General features: G+C 38.6%; 1 protein-coding gene across 1 annotated transcript in view; it reads left to right on the top strand.

Annotated features, from left to right (window-relative positions):
* The first annotated feature begins 9255 nt into the window (after window positions 1–9255).
* The window catches only part of RPGRIP1 (RPGR interacting protein 1), a 59198-nt gene continuing 40496 nt past the window's right edge, over window positions 9256–27957 (top strand). The window contains exons 1-6 of the mRNA XM_087424124.1: window positions 9256–9289; window positions 18528–18660; window positions 21060–21334; window positions 22738–22837; window positions 23264–23476; window positions 25071–25176. Coding sequence (XP_087280250.1) covers window positions 9271–9289; window positions 18528–18660; window positions 21060–21334; window positions 22738–22837; window positions 23264–23476; window positions 25071–25176 — 846 coding nt within the window. The 5' untranslated portion in view covers window positions 9256–9270. The remainder of the gene's footprint in view (window positions 9290–18527; window positions 18661–21059; window positions 21335–22737; window positions 22838–23263; window positions 23477–25070; window positions 25177–27957) is intronic.

The raw sequence follows: 27957 nt of genomic DNA, 5'->3' as shown, positions 1-27957 counted from the left end.
ATTGTCCAATGTCCTGACTACCACTCCCTTCTGGGGAGTGGTAAAAACAGAATAGTAGAGGGTCAAAGAATGGTAAATTCTGGGAATTTGAAGAAATGCTGAATTAGGGATGATAATATCACAAAGAAAGCATGCATTTGAATTGGCAGATTCAAGCAATGACGAGATCATTCAAGTCCCTTCCCTTTTATCTGAGTGCTGAAAAGCAAAAGAAAGCCTTATTAAGCTTGTGTGAGTAAGGTTTTCAATTACTGAATCAAGTATCAGTTTTCAAATTTAAGTTTAAAGTAAATAAAATTGGGAAATGAAAATGTCCTAAAACTGATTTATGGTGATGGTTGCATTAATCAGTGAAGTTACTAAAATCATTGTATTTTATACCTGAAATGGGCATAAATGAAGTGTAAAATATACCTCATTAAAGTTGTTTTTTAAAAACTGCAAGAAAAAAAAGGAAATAACATTAAAAATTCAGTCCCTTAGTCTCACTAGCTACATTTCAAGTGTGTAATAACCACACATGGCCAGTGGATACCGTTTTGGACAGCATAGGTCTAGTACATAAAACTTTTTCATGCTGTTAAAAAATACTTCCTAAAATCTGTTTCAAAACACTTACACTTACAACGTACATGTATAACAACCAAAATAGAAAACATACAAAAATTTAATATCCTTGACACATCAGGGACTCTTGATGTGAGTTGGATTTTGTTTTTTAACAATTGAATTTTGTTTTTTAGCAATACTTAACACTACTGAACTGTACACTAAAAGTGGTTAAAATAGTAAATTTTATATTATGTGTATTTTACTACAGTTTTTAATTTTTAAAATAAATTTTAAAAAATAAAATAATCTTGTTTTTATCTTAAATAATTTGTATGCTTTTATGCATACAGCAACCAAAATGATAACAGTAGTTATCTCTGGGTGATAGAATTACTAATACATTTCATTTTCTTCTTTTTATTTTTCTATTCATGTCTATCATGAACATGTATTACTTGGGTAATCAGAAAAATGTTATTATATCTTCAACTCCTTGTTTTTATTACTTGTTTTTTCTTTATTGAGGTAACATTGGTTTATAATATTGTATAAATTTCGGGTGTACATCATTATATTTCGACTTCTCTAAAGACTGCATTGTGTTCACTACCAAAAGTCTAGTTGCCATCTGTCACCGTACATATATACTCCTTTACCCCTTTTGACCTCCCCCTCCCCTTCCCCTTTGGTAACCACTAGTCTGTTTCTCCATATCTATCTGCTTGTTTGTTTATCTTCCACATATGAGTGAAATCATACAGCATTTGTCTTTCTCCATCTGACTTATTTCACTTAGCATAATATCCTCAAGTTCCTTTCAAGTTGTTACAAATGGAAAGATTTCACCTTTTTATGAGTGAGTAGTATTCTGTTATGTGTATATATATGTGTATGTATACACACCACATCTTCTTTATCCATTCATCCGTCCGTGGGCACTTAGGTTGTTTACAGTTGGCTATTGTGAATAATTGTTGCAGTGAATACAGGGGTGCATATATCTTTTCAAATAAATGTTTTTGTGTTCTTTGGATAAATACCCAGAAGTGGAATGGCTGGATCATATGGTAGTTCTAGTTTTTTTTTTTTTGCTGAGGAAGATTAGCCCTGAGCTAACATCTGTGCCAATCCTCCTCTAGTTTGTATGTGGGTCACCGCAACAGCATGGCTGACAAATGATGTAGGTCCACGCCCAGGATCCAAATCTGCAAACCTGGGCCACTGAAGTGAAGCATACCGAACTTAACCACTATGCCATGGGGCTGGCCTCATGGTACTTCTATTTCTAATTTTTTGAGGAATCTCCATATTGTTTTACATAGTGGCTGCACCAATTTACATTCCCACTAGCAGTGTACAAGGATTCTCTTTTCTCCACATCCTCTCCAACATTTATTTCTTGTCTTTTTAATAATAGCCATTCTGACGGATGTGAGATCATATCTCATTGTGGTTTTGATTTCCCTGGTAATTAGTGATGTTGAACATCTTTTTATGTGCTTGTTGGCCATCTGTATACCTTCTTGGGAAAAAGGTCTGTTCAGATCTTCTGCCCATTTTTTAAGCAGGTTATTTGTTTTTTGTTGTTGAGTTGTTTGAGTTCTTCATATATTTTGGAAATTAACCCCTTATCAGATATATGATTTGCAAATATCTTTCCCCAATTGTTAGGTTGTCTTTTCATTTTGTTGTTGGTTTTCTTTGCCGTACAGAAGCTTTTTACTTTGATGTAGTCCCAATTGTTTATTTTTCCTTTCCCTTGCCCAAGGAGACATATTCAAAAAGATGCTGCTAAGACTGATGTCAAAGAGTGTACTGCCTTTGTTTTCTTCAGGGAGTGTTATGGTTTCAGGTCTTATATTCAAGTCTTTAATCCATTTTGAATTAATATTTATGTATGATGTAAGATAGTGGCCTACTTTCATTCTTTTGCATGTGGCTGTCCAGTTTTCCCAACATCATTTATTGAAGAGAATTTCCTTTCTCCATTGTATGTTCTTGGCTCCTTTGTTGAAAATTAGCTGTGCATAAATGTGTGGATTTATTTCTGGGCTCTCAATTCTGTTCCATTGATCTGTGTGTCTGTTTTTCTGCATGTGCCATGCTGTTTTGATTACTAGAGCTTTGTAGTATATTTTGAAATCAGGGAGTGTGATACCTCCAGCTTTGTTCTTTTTTCTTAGGATTGCTTTGACTCCAACTGCTTCTTGAAGACTGAAATTCCTTTAACGTGGAATAATGCCTTACATTCCACATTTAGAAGTACATTAAGGGGCCGGCCACATGGCTTAGCGGTTAAGCGTGCGTGCTCCGCTACTGGTGGCCCGGGTTTGGATCCGGGGTGCGCACTGACGCACTGCTTGTCCAGCCATGCTGAGGCGGCGTCCCACATACAGCAACTAGAAGGATGTGAAACTATGACATACAACTATCTACTGGGGCTTTGGGGATAAAAAGGGAAAAAAAGGAGGAGGTTTGGCAATAGATGTTAGCTCAGGGCTGGTCTTCCTCAGCAAAAAGAGGAGGATTGGCATGGATGTTAGCTCAGGGCTGATCTTCCTCAAAAAAAAAGAAAAAGTCTTAAGAAGTACATTAAGCCTAGTGAAAAAAGAACAAATGGTCTAAATTCACTCTAAGATGTAATGAGGATGCCAAGGGGAAAAAAAAGAGATAACTGGTTGCCTGAAAGGGGTAAAGGAGATGTTTAAAACATCAACAAAAATCAGAGATTCAGAAAAGAGAGAGGAAGATCACCAAATACAAACTTGGCCTACTTCAAAATTTTGCCCAGCACTATCTCTGGTTAGATCATAGAAAAAAGGAGAGAAGACCCAAGATTCATTATGAAATATCTTGGGCAAGAAGCAGTCTTGGGTGCAGAAAAGGCCAGTTTTTATAACTCTGTCACTTAGACCTGGGAAAATATTATGTTGAATTTTTCTATTTTCACTGGGAAATTTATGTGCTCTGGATGATTTCTATAGTTCCTAATTTTCTCCCTTTTTATTTTATTTTGTTATTTCTTAGGATATAAGAGAAGTCACACAGAGCCCATTCAACATGTGCTCGCCCTTCTGGGAATCCCTGCTCTTCATGGCAGTAACCAGAATAGAACTTTCCCCGTGCACAGACCAAGTGTGCATAAAAGAGGATTTCTTTTTTTTTCCCCCCCAAAGCCCCAGTAGATAGTTATATGTCATAGCTGCACATCCATCTAGTTGCTGTATGTGGGACGGGCCTCAGCATGGCCGGAGAAGCGGTGCATCGGTGCGCGCCCGGGATCCGAACCCGGGCAGCCAGTATCGGAGCGCGCGCACCTAACCGCTAAGCCACAGGGCTGGCCCAAAAGAGGATTTCATATAACAATTGAGACCGTATTCCACTTAATGTATAGTTTGAATGCAGTGACCAGCCATGCAGAATTTTTAAGAATATCTAATTTTCAAATGTCAAGTTCTGTTGTTGCATAATTACATCCCAGTGTTTCATTTGGAAACTGTGGTCACAGTGAAATGAGAGATATACATTCTTTCACTTGAGAGGGTTCTGGCACATGTGGTTTGAGCAGGTATATTGATCCCATGAATGGAGCAGGGTTTGTTCTCTTCGAAGAGATCTCAGGGCTCCAGAAAATCTCCCACTGTTGTTGCCCTTCCTGAAGAGATTTAAAGTTTGTTCTCCCATACCAACAAATTTCTGTTAATCTCAAATCAAATAAATATGTTTTCAGCTTTAGTTTTAGTTGAGAAGTTGGTGTGTTAAGGAATCTTTTAGCTGCTCTTTCTCCAACTACGACATGCATAGAGAAAAAGCACAACCTTCAAGCTCTGATCTACAAAGAGTTAACATCTTAAGAGCTAAACAGAACTGTATTAACTCCTCTCTTAACAAGCCAGGAGGACAAGAGGATTCTAGAGGACTAGAGGACACCAGAACAGTCAGAGAAGAGAATTAGAGCTCTCTGGAGGAAGCAAGAACTGTAAGTTTATATCTAATACATATTTATAGTCTCTCATTTCTTTCCATGGGGTGTTTTTGAGAAGAGTGAGGTAAGTTTATTCATTTTGTATTATACTACCAGTCTCTCAGGCATCCAGGCACAACATCACTAGGTCATCTTTAATCCTGTCACCCTCTTAACTGCCTCCTACATCCAACTAGTTGGCAAGTCTTTTGATTCTCCTTCCTCGGTGTCTTTGTGAACTATCCCACTCTTCCATCCCCTTGCCACCATCCTTCCTTGTTCAAGGCCAATTGCCTGAACCGTAGCAATATCCTAACACTCCTTCTCTCTGCCAGTCTCTCTAACTCACTAATGCCAGATGCATCTTCCTAAAGCTCTTCCACAGCTCTAACTCTATTGCTCTTGTGCTCAGAATGTATAATTTTTGCCCATTGTCTTCAGAATGAATAAAACTCTTCTAATGTATATGCAAGGTCTTCCAAAATATCCTTCCTTTCACTTAAATCTCCACAACTCTTTCTCAAACTCGTCATACTACTTTGTGCAAGACTACTCTACTCTTTGCCCATCCTTGTCTCTATTCAAATTGTCTTCTCTGTTTAGAACACTCTGTATCTCCACCTGCTAAATCCCTCACAGACTCCAGCAACCCTCCCTCCATAAAGCTTTATCTGATCCCTCAAGTAGATGTGAATCTCAGTCTTCCTTTGCATTCTCACTTTGCTTTGTTCTTTTGTGATTGACTTTTTATATTTTACCTTACAGTTAAGAGTGTATTTTTCTCGTTTCTCCTCTTAATTATTCACTTCCTAAGAGCAAGGGCTCTAGTTTCCTTCTCCTTGTAGCAACTACACAAAATGGTCCCACAGTAATATTTGTCAAATTAAGTTCAATCCAAATTCTAGAAGTTCCTGTCATCTTTTCTGAGTAGTTATGCAACTGATGCTACAATTAGAGAGCCTACACTTTTCTCCACAGCTTCTATTTATCTCTGCTCTAATTTTCTTTCTCAATGCTTATCTCATTTGCTTCTATTCTCTTACATAAGTTCAGCTCCTCCTGAGTTCTCTCACTCACTGTAAAACTATTTTCTTCAAGGGTCAATTCACAATTTGTCCCTTCCTACCCTCAGACCCACAGCAAGGAGACCAACTCAAAGGAGCCCAACTGCAGCCCCCCTTTTAGAGATTTGACTATTTATTGGGCCTGTTAAAGTTAATTTCTTATACAGTAGGAAGACCTGAATTCCCAATCCATCTTAAATTTGAAATAGTTAAAACTGTACTTCTTTATTTTGTCACACAGGCCCATTAATCCATGAATTTTTTAAAGGATGGAAATATTTTTGCAGCATTATCTCCTATGCTCTACTGAAATGCTACTAACATTCCTTTGAGCAGATTTTTCACCTGATTTTTGAAATTTTCTTCTTCCTGCTCTCTCCTATTCAAATCAGTGACACCATTATGGCTCTCACTTCACTGTGTTCTTGGGAATGGGGGAGAATTAATATAAAACTTTATAAAAATCATTAAAAGCAATTCTAAGAAGGAAAACAATTTCTGCCGCAATCTAATGTCATAATAATGACATTTTCTGCTGAAAAATTATTATACATCTGTAGATACCAGCCACTGTGTTAAGCACTATATACACAAAGATATCCTCAAAAGAGCTTATAGACTGGTAAAGAGACACATGATGTTTAAACACTATAGAGGACTGACTCATATTAACCAATACGTAAGAAAATGATATATATCATAATATAAATCATTAACTTATACTGATAAATACAATATAGAATTATCAATTGGCCAGAGACTAGTTCACTGGAAAGAATTAAAACAGCTAGCATTTAGCTAATATGAAGCTGGTACCAAGTGCCAAGCATTGTGCTAAGCTTTTTATAGACATTATCTCAATTGATCCTCATCATAGCCATATGAGGTGAGTATTTCATCCCTATTTTATAGATAAGGAAACTAAGCAGAGTGGGTAAGTAACTGGTCCATGGTCACACAGGAAAGGAAGGATGTGAATCCATGTCTTTCTTATTCTGAGGCTCTTGACCACAGCCTCTAGCTACAGTTCATCCTCTCCAAATTTAATCAGAGGTGAGTATAAAATCAGAATTAGGGGAGCTGGCTGTTTGATTTTAATTGCTGGTGTCATCAAGCTGGCTTCATGCATCTATCACTACTGAAGGGTTATTCTTCGTCCTCACTCACCCACCCTTGCCCCAGTGCACTGCAATTCTTAATATCACTGCTACGGAGTTCTTGCAGTCTTTCATTCGCTAAGTTCAAAACAACTGATAAACTCTTCTTACTTGCATCTACTCTCCACTCCTTTTTTCCTGAGAGATTAAATATGGCCACTACATTGGATTTTGGATGTTCCTTCATCACACCTTCACGGACAGTCTCTCCTGGGTTTTCTTTTCTGGCATTCTGATAATGGCCATTTCATTCTTAGAGCTTTTTTGACTTCAGTTTTAGTGGTACTTTTCAGTTGCTCCACAGTGCTATACAGCTTTGGTGGTGTGTTTTGGAATGGTCATCAACCAGAACAATCTTCTCTGGGCCCAGATATTAAACAACCACAACAGGGGCTGGCCCGGTGGCACAAGCGGTTAAGTGCACGTGCTCTGGTGCGGTGGCCCGGGGTTCGCCAGTTCGGATCCCGGGCACGCACCGAGTGCCGCTTGTCAAGCCATGCTGTGGCAGTGTCGCATATAAAGTGGAGGAAGATGGGCACGGATGTTAGCCCAGAGCCAATCTTCTTGAGCAAAAGAAGAGGAGGATTGGCAGATGTTAGCACAGGGCTGATCTTCCTCACAAAATAAATAAATAAATAAAGAAAAATAAAGAACCACGGCATCTCTTCTTCCACTACAGCTCCATTTTTGCAAATGGCTTCAGGTCCAGAGGGCGAGGCCCGTGATGCAGTCACCTCTCCTTTCCCTTCATGTTACTTCTCTACAGTAGGAGGCTGGGGAGATGGGGTAACTTAGCAAACCTGCAAAAGCTACCTTAAATGTGAGATTTACTATAAAACAAAATGGTTTACTTCATTGCTTCCATTCTCTGCTAATCCTAGGACTCTTGCGTAACATGGAAGCACATCAATCTTTGGGTGATTGTTCAGCTTTCTTAAAATAGGCGTGCTATGAAATCTGTATAGATCCATTTAAAATTATGTCGTTGTAAAGATGTTCTCCAATTATTGTAGTTTAAAAAAGTGAAATATTACAGAACAGAATATGAATGACACAATTCAAGTTAAATTGTCTGGAAAGTAGATCAACAAAATGTTAATGTTCTGTCCCAGTGATAGAATTTCTCTATCATGCCTTTTATTTGCTTCTTGTTATTTTTCTGTTTGTTCGAAATAAGCTTGTGAACAAACTTCTTCAGTTGACAAGTCAAGCTAGCTTCAGCAAAAAGGGAGAGTTTGTTGTACAGGACATAGGACTGTCCTACAGAACCTAAGGTCAGGAACAGAGACAGGTCTTGGAAAAGACTGAAATCAAGAACAGAAATCTTTAGGACTTTCTGACTCATCTCAGCCGCTCAGTGTCATTCTCTTTTGTTTTGTTTATTCATTCATCTACTCATTTATTCAATATATATTTATTAGCTGCCTACTATATTCCAGGAGCTGTCCAGGTGCTAAGAAATAGAGGTAAGCAAGATAAACCAATTTTCTGCCTTCAGAGTCCTTACATTTTACTGAGAGGAGACAGACAATAAACAAGTGTAAATAAATGAAGGTGGTTTCTGAGTGTGGTAAATGTTACAAGGGAAATAAACAGAGTGACGTGACAGGGTAGAACTGAGGAAGAGAAAGTCCTCCTGGCAGATGAAAAGATACTGAGAGACTGAAGGATGAGAAGGAACCAGCCACCTAAAGAGCAAGGGAAAGCGCATTCCAGCGAAGTAGAGGAAGATGTACAAATCTGAAGATCAGGGCTGGAGATAAAATTTTTGGAAGCAGCAGTATATATGTACATAGTATTTAAAGCCAGGATATTGGATACTATAATCCAGGAAAAGAGTGCTGAGCAAGGTGTGAGGCGACTCTACAGATAGGATTTCCCCAGTTATTCAGGATACAGAGCAGAATATGGCCATCCCCGGACTCCCAAGTTTATATAATATTTGTAGCCATCAACAGAGGCTAATTTAACTTTCTCAGTCCCATTTCCAACTGCCTGGGAAAGAAAATCTGATTGGCCCAGCTTGGGTCAGTTGTCTACCGCTGGGCCCGTGAACGACGACTGTGGGGACTGGATCATAGAGTATAAACTGGTTACTGAGGGGACAGGAGGGGCGTCAGAGGCTCATTTCCTAGAGAAAGGGGATGGTCATTGGCTTCCAGGCTGAGCAGATACTTAGAAAATGATCCAAAATGATATGCATCAATTCTATAATCAGAAAAATTGATTTCATTTTGAATAAGTAATGTCATTATTACTGAATGCTTGGTCTTACTCTTTAGTATAAAGTGGTCCACACTACCACAAAAAAAGACTGTGATGTGTCATATACCATCACGAAATGTTGAGAAATTCCCGTTACAACTTAAGTCCAGCCTGCAGAAGGCGTCCTAAAGTTGCATGTGATTGGCTGGACTTTTCTTTATTTCAGTGTCATCTGGGATCTCTTACAGCTTGGGAATTGATACAGCATCACTTCTCTGGTGGACAGTACATCAAAGGACCTGATAGAGACACAGACTTGATACCTCTGATGGTACCAGCGTGGAAAGGTAAATTCAGTGCGTAAGGAGGGATGCCTTTTAGAATTAAAACAACTCTCAGTCTGTCATTGTGGGGCATCTTACTAGCCTTCACAGTGACTGCTTTGCTCTCAGCTCTTTTCTTCAATCTTCTCAACATTTTATTCTTAAATTCCTATAAAATTTTTACTGTGCAGGTTTAGGAGGTCAAGCTAAATGCCATCACCACAAACACCACAGCAAAAGCCAGGAGCAAATGAATGGGTGTCACTCATCTATACATGTTATTAGCCCTGCACTCGCACTAGGCAGAGGTAGGCAATTTAATATGAAAGGACACGGCCCTGCTAGAGCTTCTTCCACACTCACCTTGAAATATTTTTGTAACTTTGTTCCTACTCTCCTACCCCTCAGTCCTAATTATAGCTACTATTGATTCTATTTTCCCTTGATTTCACTTCTATACATTTTTTTTCCAAAGATAAGGCACTTTATGCACTGCCCATGGGTGCATAGATGATGCAGTCTCTTTGGAAAAAAGCTTGATAATATCTAGTAAAGTTGAACATGCAGCTTTACTTCTGGGTATAAAATTTGCAGAATTTTTTGTGTATGTGTACCCGGAGACATACACCAAAATGTTCACAGCAACATTATTCATAAGAGTGAAAAATGGCAACGACATAGATGTCCATTGATCAGAAAATGAATATACATTGATATACATTCATACAATGAAATAATACATTTATTTTTATAATAAATAAATTTAATAAATAAGTTTAATTTTCTCTATAAAATGATAGAGAAATATAAGGCGGTTATTAATACAACATTCGAGATAGTGGTCATGTCTGGGAGAAGAAGGGAATAGTATGGGTGAGAAACTTACCAGTGGGTTCTTAGTGTACTAGTGATGTTCTGTTCCTTAAGCTGGTATGTATGTTGGTATAAGCTGTATATTTCTTCAAACTGTCCATATGTGTTTATTTCCTCGTATGTGTGATATACATATAACAACATATAAAATAACATTTATATAATAATACATAATATATGTGGTGTATAATACATATATATTATACATAGCAGTTTTATTGGGATACAATTTACATACTATAAAATTCACTCCTTTTTTTTTTGTTTTGTTTTGTGAGGAAGATCAGCCCTGAGCTAACATCCATGCTAATCCTCCTCTTTTTGCTGAGGAAGACCGGCTCTGAGCTAACATCTATTGCCAATCCTCCTCCTTTTTTTTCTTTCCCCAAAGCCCCAGCAGATAGTTGTATGTCATAGCTGCACATCCTTCTAGTTGCTGTATGTGGGATGCGGCCTCAGCATGGCCGGAGAAGCAATGCGTCAGTGCGTGCCCGGGATCCCAACCTGGGCCGCCAGTAGCGGAGCGCGTGCACTTAACCGCTAAGCCACGGGGCTGGCCCAAAATTCACTCTTTTAAAGTGTACAATTCAGTAATTTTTGCCATATTCACAGAGTTGTGCATTTGTCCCCACTATCTAATTTTAGAACATTTGATTACCCCCAAAAGAAGCCTGGTATGGGACATTCCCCATGTCCCCACATCGTGCCCCTGATAATCACTAATCTACTTTCAGTCTATATGAATTTGCCTATTCTGGACATTTTATATAAACGGAATCATATAATCTATGGGTTTTTGTTTCTGGCTTCTTTCACTTAGCATAATGTTTTCAAAGTTCATCCATGTTGTAGCATTATCAATTGTCAATACTTCATTCCTTTTTGTTGCTGAATGATATTTCATGGTGTGGGCATACTACATTTTGTTTATACATTCATCAATTGATGGACATTTGGGTTGTTTTCACTTTTTGGCTATTATGAATAATGCTGCTATGAACAGTTTTTGTGTGCACATGTGGTGTCATTTCTCTTAGGACTGTATCTGGAAGTGGAATTGCTAGGTCATATGGTCACTCTATATTTAACATTTTGAGGAACTGCCAGACTATTTCTAAAGCAGTCGCATGCTTTTATGTTCCTAACAGCAATATATGAGGGTGCCAATTTCTTCATATCCATGCCAATACTTGTCATTGTTATTGAAGTGGTATCTCGTGGGGTTTTTTTTAATTTATTTTTTCTCCTCGTGGTTTTGATTTGCACTTCCCTAGTGAATAATCATGTTAAACATCTTCCGTGTGTTTATCAGCCATTTGTATATCTTCTTTGGAAAAATGTCTCCTCAGATCCTTTGCCCATTTATTAATTGGGTTATTTGTCTTTATATTGTTGGTTGTAAGAGTTCTTTGTATATTTTGGATACAAATCTCTTATCAGGTGTATGATTTGCAATATTTTTCCCATTCTTTGGGTTGTCTTTTCATTTTCTTGATAGTGTCCTTTGAAGCACAAAAGTTTTAAATTTTGGTGAAGTACAATTTATCTATTTTTTCTTTTGTCACTTGTGCTTTTGGTTCACGTCGAACTTCACAGTGTCATATCTAACACTGCCTAATCCAAGGTCACAAAGGTTTACTTCTATGTTTTCTTTTAAGAATTTTATAGTTTTAGCTCTTACCTAGGTGTATGATCCATTTTGAGTTAATTTTTTTATATGGTGTGAGGTGAGGATCCAACTTCATTCTTTTGCACGTGTCTATTCAGTTGTTCCAGCACCATTTGTTGAAAAAAACCTGTTTTTGCCCCATTGAATTTTCTTGACATGCTTGTCAAAAATAAATTAATCATAAATGTAAAGGTTTATTTCTGGACTCTCAATTCTATTCCATTAATCTACATGCCTATTGTATTCTACTACCATTCTGTCTTGATTTGTAGCTTTGTAGTAAGTTTTGAAGTCAACATGTGTGGGTCTTCCAACTTTGTTCTTTTTCAAGCTTATTTTAGCTATTCTGAGACCCTTGCATTTCCTTCTGAACTTTAGGATCAGCTTGTCAATGTCTGCAAAAAAAAATCCAACCGAAACTTTGATAGGGTTTGCACTGAATCTGTACATGAATTTTGGAAGTATTTCCATTTTTTCAATATTATATCTTCCAATCCATGAACATGGGATGTCTTTCTATTTATTTAAACATTCATTAATTTCTTTCAGTGATGTTTTATAGTTTTCAGTGTACAAGTTTTGTACTTCTTTGTTAAATTTATTCCTATGTATTTTATTCTTTTTGAAGCTATTATAAATGGAATTGTTTTCTTAATTTTTTTTTGTATCGTTCATTTCTAGTATTTAGGAATACCATTGATTCTTGTATATTGATCTTGTACCCCGAAACCCTACTGGACTCATTTATTGGTTCTAATAGTTTTTTTTTAGTGGATTCCTTAGGATTTTCTATATACACGATCATGTCATCTGTGAATAGGGATAGTTTTACTTCTTTTCTAATTTGGATGCCTTTTATTTCTTTTTTATGCCTAACTTCCACGGATAGATCCTCCAGTAAAATGTTGAATAGCAGTGGCAAGAGTGGACATCCTTGTCTTTTTCCTCATCTTAGGGAGAAAGTTTTCAGTATTTTACTATTAAGCATGATTTTAGCTGTGATTTCTTTGTAGATGACTCTTATCGAGTTGAGGAAGTTCCCTTCTTTTTTTTTTTTTTTTTTTAAAGATTTTATTTATTTAATTTTTTCCCCCCAAAGCCCCAGTAGATAATTGTATGTCACAGCTGCACATCCTTCTAGTTGCTGTATGTGGGACTCGGCCTCAGGATGGACGGAGAAGTGGTGCCTCGATGCACACCCGGGATCCGAACCTGGGCCACCAGCATTGCAGCGCACGCACTTAACCACCAAGCCACAGGGCCGGCCCGGAAGTTCCCTTCTATTAGTAGTTGGTTGAGTGTGTTTTATTATGAAAGGATGTTGGATTTGTCAAATGTTTCTTCTGTGTCTGTTGATATGATCATGTGGTTTTTGTCCTTTATTCTATTAATATGATATATTACATTGATTGGTTTTCATATGTTAAACCAAGCTTGCATTCTTGGAATAAAAAGGTGCATAATCCTTTTGATATGTTGCTGGATTCAGTTTGCTATTATTTTATTGAGAATTTTGTGTCTATAGTAATAAGGGATATTGATCTGTAGTTTCTTTTCTTGTGATTTCTCCGGTTTTGGCCTCATGTAATAAGTTGGGAAGTGTTCTTTCTATTTTTTGGAAGAGTTTGTGAAGGATTGATGTTAATTCTTCTTTAAACATTTGGTAGAATGAATCTGTGAAGTCATCTGGGCTTCAGATTTTCTTTGTGGGAAGTTTATGATTATGAATTTAATCTCTTCTTATAAGTCTATTCAGATTTTCTGTTTCCTCTTGAGTCAGTTTTGTAGTTTGTGTCTTTCTAGGAATTTATCCACTTCACCTAGGTTATCTAATTTGTTGACATGCAATTGTTTGTAGTATTCCCTTATAATTCTATGAATTTGGATTTTAAATGGAGGTATCAGAGTTAACTCATGGTTTCTAGCATATAGAAATAGATATAGGTGTATGTGTGTCCTCATGTGCACCTGCATATACATACATACACTTCCTGACTCTATCAGCTGAGAGGACATAGAAAGAATGACATCCCACTACCCACAAGAGCACGTAGTACCCAGATCTTGGCTTTTAAATACCATCGTCCACTAAAAGAAACCAGATGCTGGGGCAGGGAAAGTACAAGGTGAGCCTAGAACATCATATTGTGCCAGAAAATATAGAAATTCTTAAAAAATCATGGAGATGTTTTAAAAGGACACCAGAACCAGCTGGAAGGGCTCACATTGGCCAAATCTAAGACAATTTGAGCATCAAAAGGAATAATGATATTTATGGATTATAACCCATTAATAAAAATAGAAATCTATGAGATCATACAGATATAAATAGATAGATGAATTAAAAAATAAACGGAGTTAAGGGAAATCTCTACCTTATAGTAGAATGCCAACTAATAAATGTAGAAGGAATAATGGAATTAGAAAATCACCGTTTGGTGACCATGATAGTAATAAAATTCAAGCAAGATGCATCAACTTATGCTAAAATTAGTAGGAGAAAATTTTATAATGTCATAATTTAAAAGTTTAATGTCATATAAGATATTATGTCATAATATACAATGTCAAAGTATTTACCTACAAAATGCTTATTAATTAATAAGTTTTAAGAAGACTTATAAGTTAACTTTATGGTGGACAAAACTATCAGACACCATCTTAACCAATTATCAAAATTAACATTGTTGGTAATGAGACTAGTAGAGATATCAACAGTATGTGCCTCCTGACATGATGCACTAAGAAGAATATAGCTTCAGTTCTGTGGGATTCTTGCCAAAAATGCATAATTTGAACCCATCATGAGGAAACATCAGACAAACCCTAACTGAAGGGCATTCTACAAAGTAAACGCATCTACGTTGTGTTCTTAAAATATGTCAACGTCATAAAAGACAAGGAAAGACTGAAGAACTATTCATGAGTGAAGGGCACTAAAGAGACATGGCAATTAAATGCAGCACATGATCCTGAATTGTTTCCTGGACCTAGAAAGGACATTATTGGGACAATTGGTGAAATATGAATGTTTTGTGAGTTAGATGGTAAAATGGTGTCAATGTTAATTTCCTGATTTTGATGGATATCCTGTGCCTATGTAGATTTGTCCTTGTTTTTAGGAAATACACAATGAAGTCTTTAGAGGTAATGGAACATCGTGAAATATACAATGAAGTCTTTAGAGGTAATGGAACATCATGTCTGCAATATACTTTTAAGTGGTTCCAAGAAGTAATATAGAGAGAATATATGTAATATTATGTATTATGTAACATATGTAGAAAGAGAGAGAGAATTGGATAAGGCAAATGAAGTAAAAGTTAACATTTGTGGAATCTGGGTGAAAGGAGTATGGGAATTCTTTGTATTATTCTTGCAATTCTTCTGTAATTTTGAAATTATTTAAAAATAAAAACTTATTAAAAGAATCAAGGGACCGGCTCTGTGGCGCAAGCGGTTAAGTGCGTGCGCTCCACTGTGGCAGCCCGGGGTTCGCTGGTTCGGATCCCAGGCGCGCACTGACGCACTGCTTGGCAAGCCATGCTGTGGCGGCATCCCATATAAAGTGGAGGAAGATGGGCACGGATGTTAGCCCAGGGCCAGTCTTCCTCAGCAAAAAAAAAAGAAAAGAAAGAAAAAAAAAGAGGAAGATTGGCAGATGTTAGCACAGGGCTGATCTCCTCACAAAAAAAAAAGGAATCAAAAGAAAATGATGAAGAAGAAAGGAAAGAGACGTTACTTATTGCTTTCCCTTTGGGGACAAAATAATTAGAATATGTTATCACACATGAGGATAAACCATAGCGGCAATTACAGCTAACCTGCCTAGCTGGGCTGAAACTAGTTGATTCGTGTGAGATAGATGGGTAAAAAGAGGTCTCAAGACGGGAAACGGAGCAGCTGGCCCAAGACATGGGAGTTTTACTTGGTTTTTAAAGGTGAAATCATTTGTGTGCAGGGACTGTGTTGGGGAAGGGGAGAGAGTGGTGACTGGAAGAAAGGAAGAGGATGACTTGCCTGAATCAGGAATTGCTGGAGTCAGGCTTGTCTTCTTGAGACCAAGTGGATTGCGTAGATAGAAATCCAAACACCTCTAGATAATATAGAACTCTCTCTTTTGGGAAGACTGTAGCATTCACTGAAGAAAAGGTCTTTCAGTATCATTTAATCAAACAAGACTATTCAGAGAAAATCATTGTGTGGAAAGTCTTAGCCCCAAAGGAAGATATCCAAGACATAGCTGACTTAATCTGAGCCTAAAGGGTTAAAGATTCCCTGGAGAAAGGAATAGAATCAGACTGGTCAAATCTCTGAGTTCCATGGACTCACCTCACCTCGACATTTCTCCTTCACATGCATAATTTTAAGCTGCAATGATTATACATGCTGTTACCTGGTCTATTTTCATCTTCTCTCATTCCTAATCCTGACGTAAAGGTGTCCTTCAAAATTAGAGAGTAAGGAATCTTCTTGCCTAGAAGGACCAAGGCAAGACACAGACTGGGAGAAAAAAATATGCAAAACATACACCCAACAAAAGACTTATATTCAGAATATATAAAGAACTCTTATAATTCAATAGTGACAAGATTTTAAAACTCTAACAATAAAAAATGAGCAAAAGATTTGAACACATGCTTTATTTAAGAAGGTATATGGATGGTAAAATAAGCACATAAAAATATTCAGCATCCTTAGTTGTTAGGAAAATTGCAAATTAATACACTTAAGACCACTACATACCTATTAGTGTTACTGAACCAGGTTTATTTTGCCCTCTGCACGAAATGCCAATCACTGAAATGACGAGTTTGCAGGAGCAAAACGGTTTATTCACAAGGCAGCCAAGTGAGGAGACAGGAGAATAAATTTCAAATCCACCTCTCTGAAAATGGGGATTAGGGATATTTATGGGATAGAGGGCAGGATGGTCTGAAGTGTAGGAATAGATGATTGGAGGTAAGGAGAAGTGAGGTAATTGATGATCTGAGTCAAGCTTCATGGCTCTTTGTAGGACACACGTTCACAAAATGGAGGCATTAGCATGATCTGAGGGTGGAGTTTTCGGCCCCCTGACATCAAAGAGTCACCTCTAGGTCCTCTGCACAGGCCCAGTTGATGAGTCGGTGGTCTGAACTGCCCCGAACTGGACAAGGAGTTGACTCTCAGTTCCTGAAAAACTTAAGCACCTGTTACCATGGTGACCTATAGAGATCGATAGAGTGGGCTTTAGTAATGCATTATCTACTTTTGCAAACAGACAACTGACTGAGTACAGTTAAAGCAAGTTGGCCCCTGGTTTCACTAGGATGGCTAAAATTAAAAAGATCAAGTATTGGTGAGGATGTAGAAAAACTAGAAGTCTCAGACACTGCTGGTGGGTATAAAATGGTATAATCACTTTGGAAAACAGTTTGGCAGTTTTTTTAAAAAGTTAAATATACATGTATCTTATGGCCCAGCCATTTCACTCCTACGTATTTACCCAGAGAAATGAAAACATATGTCCACGCAAAGACATACACAGATATTCATAGCAGCTCTATTTATAATAGCCAAAAACTGGAAATAATCCAAGTGTCAACGGTAAATGGATAAATAAATTATGTTATATCCATACAACAGAGTATTACCAGCAATGAAAAGGAATTGTTGATGTACAAAACACTGTGGATGAATGTCAAAATAATTATGCTGAGTGAAAGAAGTCAGGCCAAAAAAACCCAGGTATATAATAGATGATTCAATCTATATAATTCTAGAAAATGCAAACCAATCCATGGGGATGTAAAGCATATTGGTGGTTGCCTGGGAACAAAGGTGGGGTTGGAACTAGAATGGAGTGGAGGAATGGATTACAAAGGGGTACAAGGAAACTTGGTGGTGATGGATATGTTTATTATCTTAGTTGTAGTGATGGTTTCACAGGTATACAGACATGTCAAAATTAATCAAATTTTACACTTTAAATATGTTCAGTGTATTACATGTCAATTATACTTCCATAAAGCTGTTTTTAAAAAATCTTACTTGTCATCATTTCCAAAGGATCGATTAGAGAGGTGGTAGTGGTAGCTGAGGTGGTTCGAGACTAAAGTTCTGAGCTCTCTTTCTTCCAGGGAAGGAGCTATATTTTGAGCTCTGGGTTTTATGGTTCCCATGAGATCAGAGCTGACTGTGGGCTACTGAACACCTATATACTCAAAAGTGTGCTTTAGTTTCCTCTGCTTAGATCAAGCAGAGGCTCCATTCCAAGGAGACAGCTTTGGGGACAATTTCTCCAAACCACAAAAACAAATGAGATGACTCTTGGTAATCCAGAAAGGTTTCTATCCTTTTCCTTACTGGGGATTTGGAGACAGTTGTGGGCACAATCCTTGTCTAGGTCCAAAATTATCTAATAGGAAAAAAAATAGAAGACTGGATTAAAAATAAAAGTCAAGTAGACTAAAAGTCCTATTTGATATTTGTATAAAGAGAATGTACTTTCTAGACAGGAGATTGAGTCATATGCTGGAGTGATATTCCATGTCCAGGAGAGAAATGAAATGATAAAGAGGTCCATAAGTACACATTTCATATACTTCCTGAATTTCCTCTTAAACACTTGACTCAAGATAGATTCAAGCCCTCTGGACGAGATGTGATGAGAGACCTGATGGGTTAAAAAAATTACACGTAAAAATAATCTCCACTTACCCTCTCCTGGGACTTTAGGTAAGAATATAAAAACTCAACCACCCTTGAGCAGGATGAGCCGGGAAGAATTGGAGGACAGTTTGTTTCGTCTTCGTGAAGAGCACTTGTTGGTGAAGGAGCTTTCTTGGAAGCAACAGGATGAGATCAAAAGGTACCTAGAGTTCTCCTTAAGTCTTTAAAAGTTGAATCTACACCAAGCCTATACTACACTAAACCAAAAGGAATACATTTTCCTGAGATGTCTAAGCCAGAAAACAATTCAAATGTCAAGGATGGTTAACTCCAAAAATAATTTTTCAAGCAATATTACTTTATTCTGTTTTCTTGCCAAACACATCAATAGACTGTGGCCATAGGCCACAGAACATCATCACAGCTATTTCAATCCATAGAGCAAGAGACTGGGCAGGCTCCTGCCCTGGTCACAAAAGAGAGAATGGGGATGGGAGGAATGGCCAAAATCTCAGAGGAACAAAGGCTGCAGGGGCAAGTAAGAGAAGGGGTTTTTATTTACAAAACAAAACCAAAAATCCTATTGATCATTTACTATATGTGGGCATGTAATAAGTGCTTTGTATGTATTAACTAACTTAATATTATAAATACCATTAACTCTCTTAATACTATGAAAGAAGTATTAATAAGAGGACAGGAAAGCACAAAGAGGTTAAGTAACTTGCCCAAGGTCACAGCTAGTGAGTGAGTGGCAGAGCCAGAAGCCCTTAACTCCAAAATATGCTATATAAAGTGACCTTAGGGATTGGCTTTCAAAGGTGTATCTTTTGGGTGCAGACCTGAAGAGGAATCTGAGATGGAGTAGATAAACAGATGGGAAGAATGGGAATTCTGAAAGTCCAGGGTTTATCTCTAGGACATATTTTGCAGATATTGCTGTCAATGCCTTCCAGCCAAAGACCACAAGGAACATACCTATAGTTGAGCAAGTTGGGTTTATTGTAGTTGGCAGCTTGAGAAAATGCCCACCATGGGAAACCAAAGGCATCTCAGTAAGAATGTATTAGAAAGAACCTATTATAGGTTTTGGGCTTCCTTTGGGTGATTTGGGGGAAGGTCCAAGGGAACAGGATTTTGATCCAGATTTGGTACTGTCAGAAAGCCGGGACAATTCTATGTTTGGGTATCTCAATAAATCTTACTTACTGGGAGGATAGACTAGAGTGAGGCTAAAGTTTAACTGGTAAAAAAGTAGCAGTCACTCATATTAGCCAGGAGAGGAAGATGTTTAGTATTTTGTGGGTGGCACAATGACCTTGTTTTTGTCTGTGCTTAGACAAAATTATGCAGTGGCCTTGTTTTGTATCACTCTATCATGGTCTTGGAATGGCCTTGTCTGATATTGGTGTTCCATGAGATTATGTCCAACAGGACAGTGTGAGCTCCAGGCCATCTTCAAACAGCACTGAGGACTAGCTATGTCAGACCAATTCCCTGATGTCAAGAGCAGCTTTTGCTTTCTAATTGGTAATCCCCAGGAGGGTTCAGAGCTTCATTTAGAATCTACAGGATTGCAGGCCTCCACTGTACGCCAGTACTCTTCAGAGTTGGAGATTCTTTTATATTGTGGAGAACTTGAGAATCCGGTGAAGTCAGAAGGTTACATGGGCCAAAAAGTCTTGCTTCTTGGTTGATAACCAAAAAGCACTTAAGATTATAGATATTAAGTGGCTAAATTGGATTCCATCCTCTCTGACTTTGGGCAAGTTACCTAGCTATTTTATGCCTTGATTTCTTTATCTGGATATAATGATATGTAATAATAATAGCTAATTCCTACAGTGCTTATAATGCACCATCACTGTTCAAAGCACTTTTACATATATTAACTTATTTAATCCTCATAAAAATCTAATGACGCAGGTACTATTTTTATCTTTATTCATAGAAGAGGAAACTGAGCACAAAGGTTAATGCCATGCTGAAGGCCACATAGTCAGTAAATTCAGAACTGGCAGGCAGTGGGACCACAGAATCTGATGGTAATGGTAAAAAGCACGATTTTAGGTCAAGATAACAAATAATGGTTGACTATCCGTTATAGGTAAGGCTCGATGTATACAAGGAGCTGTAGAGGAGTAATCTTTCAAGTTGGGCACATATACAGGGGTGTGCAGATAATTGGGATGGGAGAAGTAAATATTAACATTTCTACTTATATTATCTCCTCTTTAAAAATTAGTATTTTTGGTATGTTTTATAATGACTATAATTTATTAGTACACAAGTAAATGTATATAATTTAAAAACAAATATACAAATATATATTGAGGAGTGCCCCAACATGTTTTACTAAGATGTGTATGTGATCACTGCAACAGAATGACAAGGACAGACACCACGATGTCCCTGCCCTGAAAGAGTTACAGTGTATTGGGGGCAGAAAATTAATTTTTTTGAAGTGTAAATAATGGACTACAGTAGATAAATTATATCAGAGATCAATTCAGATTATTTGCCACCAAATAAACTGTAGAAATAATAACTGTCATAGAAGGAGAAGCCACGTACCACTAGCTTTATTTTTGTGCATAGGATGAGGACAGCCTTGCTCCGGTTGACCGCTGCGGGCCGGTACCCTAGGGCAGAGGTGGCGGCGGTGGAGCAGCTCTCAGAGCCCACAAGGCGGCCTTGGAATGAAGGGTCTCGGCAGCGCCCCACCAAGCACCAGCGCCCCCTAGTGCACGGGCTGCAGCTGCAGTTCCAGCGCGGCGGTCCCCCTCTCCCCCGCCGCCCCCAGTCTCAAGTCCCCATGGGACACAGACAGCTCCACACTGCCGGTGCGCGGATGTCTGAGAAACCCAAAACGGGTGAGGTTCAAGGCCAAGTCCCCACAGGGCTAAAACACTAGGAAGGAGTTATTTGCCAGCCACATTTTTCACCTCGTTGCTTTATTCCGCCCACAACTCCATTGTGTTCTTTTGTTCTCTTGTTCTCATTCCTTTCTTTTATTTATTTATTTATTTATTTTTTTCCCCAAAGCCCCAGTAGATAGTTGTATGTCACAGCTGCACATCCTTCTAGTTGCTGTATGTGGGACACGGCCTCAGCATAGCCAGAGAAGCGGTGCGTCGGTGCACGCCCGGGATCCGAACCCAGGCCACCAGCAGCAGAGCGCATGCACTTAACCGCTAAGCCACGGGGCCGGCCCTCTCATTCCTTTCTACCTCCCTAAAATCTTTTTTTCCTGAGTGGAATGTCAGGTTGAAAATTCTCAGTTCACCATGAAGTACCTTTGAGGGAGAATAAGACAACGGAAACCACAACTTTGCTGGTCAAGTTCTGCAGCAAGTCTAGAAAACAGATGCAAGATAATATTGAAATCTTGCTCAGGTGTAAGCGGCAGTGCTCTTAAGACAGGTCCCTCTACTGGGACTCTGGGACTCTGGACTAAGTGGCTGTGCCTCTAAAACTGGGATTCTTAGCCTTTTTGGTGGAGTGGACTCCTTTCAAACCATGAGCAAAGCTAGGCCGCCTCCCAAGAAAAGTGCACATACACATAGACAAAACTTTGTATACAATTCTATGGGTTCAGAGATTCTCAATGCCCATTCCTGAAGTCCAGGCCTAGAGGTCAGGCTGTAAGTGAGGAGTTGCAATTTCTTCTCTTCCTGTATTCCAAGTGGCTAAGAGTCTCTGGCTGCTATGAAACCCAACACTGAATTAAATAAAGTGCTGTGTGTAAATTTCCTTCACCTAGCCTACTTATCCCTGGTTTAGGTCCATGGGAATGAGGTATCTTTACCCTGGGGATTCAATGTTAGGTTTTGTTTAGTATGGTCCTATAATTTCAAGCTCCCTATTCGAGCCAACCAAATCTTGCAAAAAGAGCTAGGAATAGAAAAATTAAAAAAGTCTAAATTTCAGTTGGGTTTAACTTCAGCATTATTGAGTACCAATTATATACCAGATATATAGAGAGATAAAGATGCCTTAGAGTTAGACACATAGTCCCTGCCCCAGACAAGCTTGCACCTTTCTTCTTCCCATTTATACTCACTTGGGAGTCTGTAGTCCCGCTGACTTATTAGATCTGTAGTTGCGTATCTATGCAAGAGTAAAGACTAAGAACTTCTCTGGGATCAGTGGTCATATAGGGATTTCCCCCAGGTCTCAAGGCTCCCTACTTCCAGCACTTGGCGTTCCAGTTCTAACACTTGATGTTCTGGAGAAATCTGTTGCCAGAGTCTGCTTCTTCTGTCTAAACTTTCAGAGTCAAGGGGCAGAGTGAGCTACACAGCCCCTCCCACTTTCAAGGAGCATGTGACAAATGAAAAAACCAGAGGTGAAATATCCAATGAACCCAGCGAACTGTGAGTTCTTTTCATTTATCCTGCACTGTTACTTTTTTGGCTTTAATTGGAAATATATCATTCAGGGAACAAGTGAATGTTGGCATTTTTGAATCTTTCCAACATAATCAGAGAAGATGAAAGTCAACTCTAGGTCAAATTCCAACTTCATTGCTTAAAAATGGAAAATAAACACCTCTTTGTCTTCCAAAGAAAGGAAAATAAAGGCCCTTTCCTTAATCGAAGGTATTCTCTCTCTTTCTCTTTATATTTTTATCCCTTAGGTCATAATTCATCTATATTTCTGTTTGACACTTGAAAGCAATATTTTGTAAGATTATCCTCCACACACCAAGATTACTAACTCCTCTAATTTCTTTTTATATATGTGAGAGCCCAATTCTAAACCCCTTTAACAGCAGTTTCCATGTCTTCTTTTGTGTTTAATGTTTCTAATTCTAACAGTATAATTTCTTTCAGCAAAGTCATAATTATGACTAAACTCATTGGTCTATGTCTGCCTAACAGTGCCCACATTATGACCAGCAATACTATGCAAGTGGAAGAACCGCTTAAGTCTCCTGAGAAAATATGGTCCAAAGATGAAAATTTTGAACAGAGAAGCTCTTTGGAGTGTGCTCAGAAGGCCACAGAGCTTCGGTAAGAGTGTGGCATTCCCTGCCTCAAGCCATAATGAAATGAAAAAGTGATTCTTATTTGCACCCTTCCACCATCTCAGAGGAAAAGAGAATGCTTGGGATTCAATTCAATCTGAGAAGTAGACTTGGAGTCCCTAAGTGAAGGAATCCAATCTGAATTGGATTCAGATCTGAATTGGGTTAAGAAATGGATTAACCTAAAGAGGATGCTTATGTATCATAGAAGATTTGCTGCTTCACTTCATACAGGGAAAACTGTGTCATCTTCATCACTGGGTAGGGGTTTTTAGGCCTCGCTGTACATCAGTCCCTGTAGAACTTTTTAAAAAATAGATTTTATTTTTTAGAGCAATTTTGGGTTCTTAGCAAAATTGAGCATAAAGTACAGAGATTTCCCATATACTCCCTTTTCCCTACACACGCATAGCCTCCCCCTCTATCAACATCCCACACCACAGTGGTACATTTGTTTCAATGGATGAACCTACGTTGACACATCATTATCACCCAAACATCATAGTTTACCTTAGGTTCACTCTTGGTTTTGTACATTCTATGGGTTTGGACAATGTATAATGATGTGTATCCATAATTACAGTATCGTACAGAATAGTTTCACTGCCCTAAAAATCCTCTGTGCTCTGCCTATTCATCCCTCTCTACCCCATTAACCCTGACACCACTGATCTTTTTACTGTCTCCATGATTTTGCCTTTTTCCAGAATGTCATATGGTTGGAATCATGCAGTCTATAGTCTTTTAAGATTGGATCCCTTCACTTAGCAATATGCATTTAAGTTTCCTCCATGTCTTTTTATGGCTTGATAGCTCATTTCTTTTTAGCACTAAATAATGTTCCATTATCTGGATGTACCACAGTTTATTTATCCATTCACCTACTGAAGGACATCTTGGTAGCTTTCAAGTTTTGCAATTATGAATGCAACTCCTGTAAACATCCATGTGCAGGTTTTTGTGTGGACATAAGTTTTCAACCTGGAGATATTTAAAACCACAGATGCCTGGGCCCCACCCCAGAGATTCCCTTTCAATTATTTGGGTGTGGAGTTCAGGTAGTGTAATTTTAAAGATCTCTCCAGATGATTCTAATAAGCAGCTAAGACTGGGAATCACTGAGATAGAATCTAGTGAACCCAAATCCTCCCCAACCTTTCAAATGATAAGGAAAACATGATCTCCTAGGTTCAGAAATAATAATCTTCCTTTGTGTCCGCTGTCCATATCCACACCTCCCTGGTTCCTCTAAGGAAACCAGTCTCAGACCTAGCTGGACTTTGCTAGGTTTATGGGAAACTGAGCCCATAATTTAAAAAATAGCTACTGTGTTTTCTCAGAACCTAGAGTTTAAGTTTGGTGGTCTCTCTATCAAATCTCAGCTGGTGTGAGGGGAAATGAAAGAAAGGAGATTATTTACCAGAGTGTACATACACTTCCTACTTCTGGTCTGTTGTGGGGGAGATAGGAAGGCAAGAGGCAAGAGGAAGATGTTCTTATTGGTGCAGAGTCAGGGGGAAAAGGTGCTTAACTCTACCCATTTGCAGACAGAATATTTGATCCCTGTCTTCTTTCTCCAGAGCTTCTATTAAGGAGAATATAGAGCTGATTCGACTTAAGAAGGTCTTACATGAAAGGAATACCTTATTGGTAGTGACAAAAACACAATTAACAGAAGTTCAAGAGGTGAGTTGCATGGGGCCAGCCCCGTGGCATAGCGGTTAAGTGCACGCACTCCTCTTCTGGTGGCCCGGTTCAGATCCCGGGCGCACACCGATGCCCCCCTTGTCAGGCCATGCTGTTGCGGCCTCCCATGTAAAGTGGAGGAAGGTGGGCACAGATGTTAGCCCAGGGCCAGTCTTCCTCAGCAAAAAGAGGAGGATTGGCATGGATGTTAGCTCAGGGCTGATCTTCCTCACAAAAAAAAAAAAAAAAAAAAGAGGTGAGTTGCCATCATCAGCAGTGCTTTTTTGGGGAAAAAAAACAATTAATTAAGAGAATAGTAGGGCCGGCCCCGTGGCTTGGCGGTTAAGTGCGTGCGCTCCGCTGCTGGTGGCCCGGGTTCGGATCCCGGGCGTGCACCGAGGCACCGCTTCTCCGGCCATGCTGAGGCCGAGTCCCACATACAGCAACTAGAAGGATGTGCAGCTACGACATACAACTATATACTGGGGCTTTTGGGGGGAAAAAATCAATAAATAAAATCTTTAAAAAAAAAAAAAGAGAATAGTATTATTTTCTCCATTTCATGCTTCGGAAACCACAGTTGAGAGAAACTAGGTTACTTGTCTAAGGTCACACGTTTTATAGGTGATATTCAAATTCAAGCCTTGAAACTCAGAGTTCATTCTTTTTCCAGTACTTCTCATTATCTCTCTATTAGGAAGAAGGCTCAAGCCCTGCCTGCTAAGGTGGAATTAAGTGGGGTTGACTTGTCTCAGGGTTAAGGGCCCAGCCAAGGGCCACAATCAGAATATGATTAAGTTGGGAAGCCAAGAGCAGTCACAGGGGAAGGGAAGGAAACCAGCCTTTACTGAGCACTCTCTATGTGCTGGGCTCTGTCCTAGAGATTTACAGTCATGTTCTCATTTAAGCCTGACAACAACCCTCAAGGTAAGGACATTGTTTAACAGGTGAGAGAACTGAGCCTCAAAGAAGCTAAGTAACTTGCTCAAGTCATAAAAATAGTAAGGGGCAGAGCAGGCTTTAAGTCCAGGTTTATCTGGCACTGAGGCTCACACTCTTTTCTCATTACCACACAATAGAAACTCATACCTGAATGGTGAAAATAGGACAGCAAGGGTCTAAGTGATAGATCGGCGCTGTTCTTTTATTGAATAAATAGTTATTGATTCCCAGGAACTGTGCAAAGCACTGGCATACAAAGATTACAAAGATAAGTAAGACAGCTCTTGCCTTCAAGGGACTTTCAGGAGTGAAAGAACAAGGAGTAAACAAGTACAACTATCCACATACAGGGTATGGGGGGACACAAACGAGAGTAGTCAGATCCACCAGAGAATGGGGTGCAGGATCCAAAAAGGATTCATAAAGCAGTATATTCATGAGCCGAATACTGGGATACTGAAAGATCAGCGGGTGCTAATGATGTGCAAGAAAGGGGAGGGCTTTCCAGGGGAGGAGAGGCGTAGGCCAAGGCACAGAGGTGAGAAACCTCAGGGACCAGGTCATGGAGCCTAGTCAGGAATTTAGAGTTTATCTTATAGAGAGTGGAGAGCTGCAGAAAGATGTTAAGCAAGTTGATAACACGATCAATTTTTTTCCCCAAAGAGATCACTTTACCTTTTTTCAATGTCTGAAATATTTTTGAAATACATTTTAATAAAGAAATAATACTTCTGAAAAAGTATTATAAAGCACTAGTGATTATTAATTCCGGGTAGTAGGTTTATAGATGACTGTTATTATAGTCTTTATACTTTTCTGAAATTTTCAACTTCTCAAAATTTACAAAACTGCAAGGAAAAATCATCTGGCAGCAGAGTGAATGATAGGTTGGCTGGTACAAGACTAGAGGCAAGAAATCATATAAAAGACTAGTGCAGGGGTCCAAGGGAGATGCATGAGGGTCCCAACCAAGGCAATGAGAGAGGCCCACAGAGGAAGGACTGTATTGGAAGAGGTCCAGGAAGTAGAAGAGTAGACTTCATCACCAAAGGGGAGTGAGTGAGGGAAAAGGAAAAATGAAAGATGACTCCTGAGTCTCTAGCTTGGATGATTAGATGATGGTGGTGCCATTCACTGAGATTGGCTACAGTTAGCGCTGCCGTTGGTACATCTGTTCTAATAGGGACTAAAGGCATCTTTACAAGGCCAACCTCCAAACCTCTGTTTTGTAGAGAACTATGCATATGCTTGTATTCTTTTGATTTGGTTAATTTTGGTAGCATTTAAAAGATGTGGAAATATGGGAAGGAAGATAATTTTAAGTTGTATGGGTACATTGCTATATTTGTGGGATTAGATTTTTTTTAATCCATCTACTCCTCCATTACATTAAAGGAAAATACGAAGAAAGCCACTCTAAATTAAATGTTCTTAACCATGTTAGTGGTAGTGGTAGAGATGACCTAAAATGGTGAATAGTTGCCCACAATTTTTTTACAATTTATTTTTCTTTAGCAATTTACCTTTCTAATCATGCTTTCTTCACATATACTAAAATAAATTTGCATTCTCTTAATCCCTTAGCAGTACAATATGATGGTCAACAGCACAGACTCTAGAGTCAGACAGGCTGAGGTAAAATTCTGTCTCTGCCTCTTGACAGCTATGTGATTCTGAGCAAGTGACTTAGCTCTCTGAGCTTTGGGTCTCTCATTTTAAAGTTTAGGTGATAATACCTACCTCTCAGATTTGCTGTGGATTAAGTGAAATAATATATGCGAAGTAAATATAATGATCACAATGTAACAGGTAATGAATCACATGGTAACATATAATGCA

This window comes from Ceratotherium simum, chromosome 3 (assembly GCF_057802395.1).
Source record: "Ceratotherium simum simum isolate JZ-2026a chromosome 3, ASM5780239v1, whole genome shotgun sequence".
In the NCBI taxonomy this organism is placed as follows: Eukaryota; Metazoa; Chordata; class Mammalia; order Perissodactyla; family Rhinocerotidae; genus Ceratotherium; species Ceratotherium simum.
The sequence above is the reverse complement of the archived record's forward strand: the minus strand, read 5'-3'. Positions and strand labels throughout refer to the sequence as shown.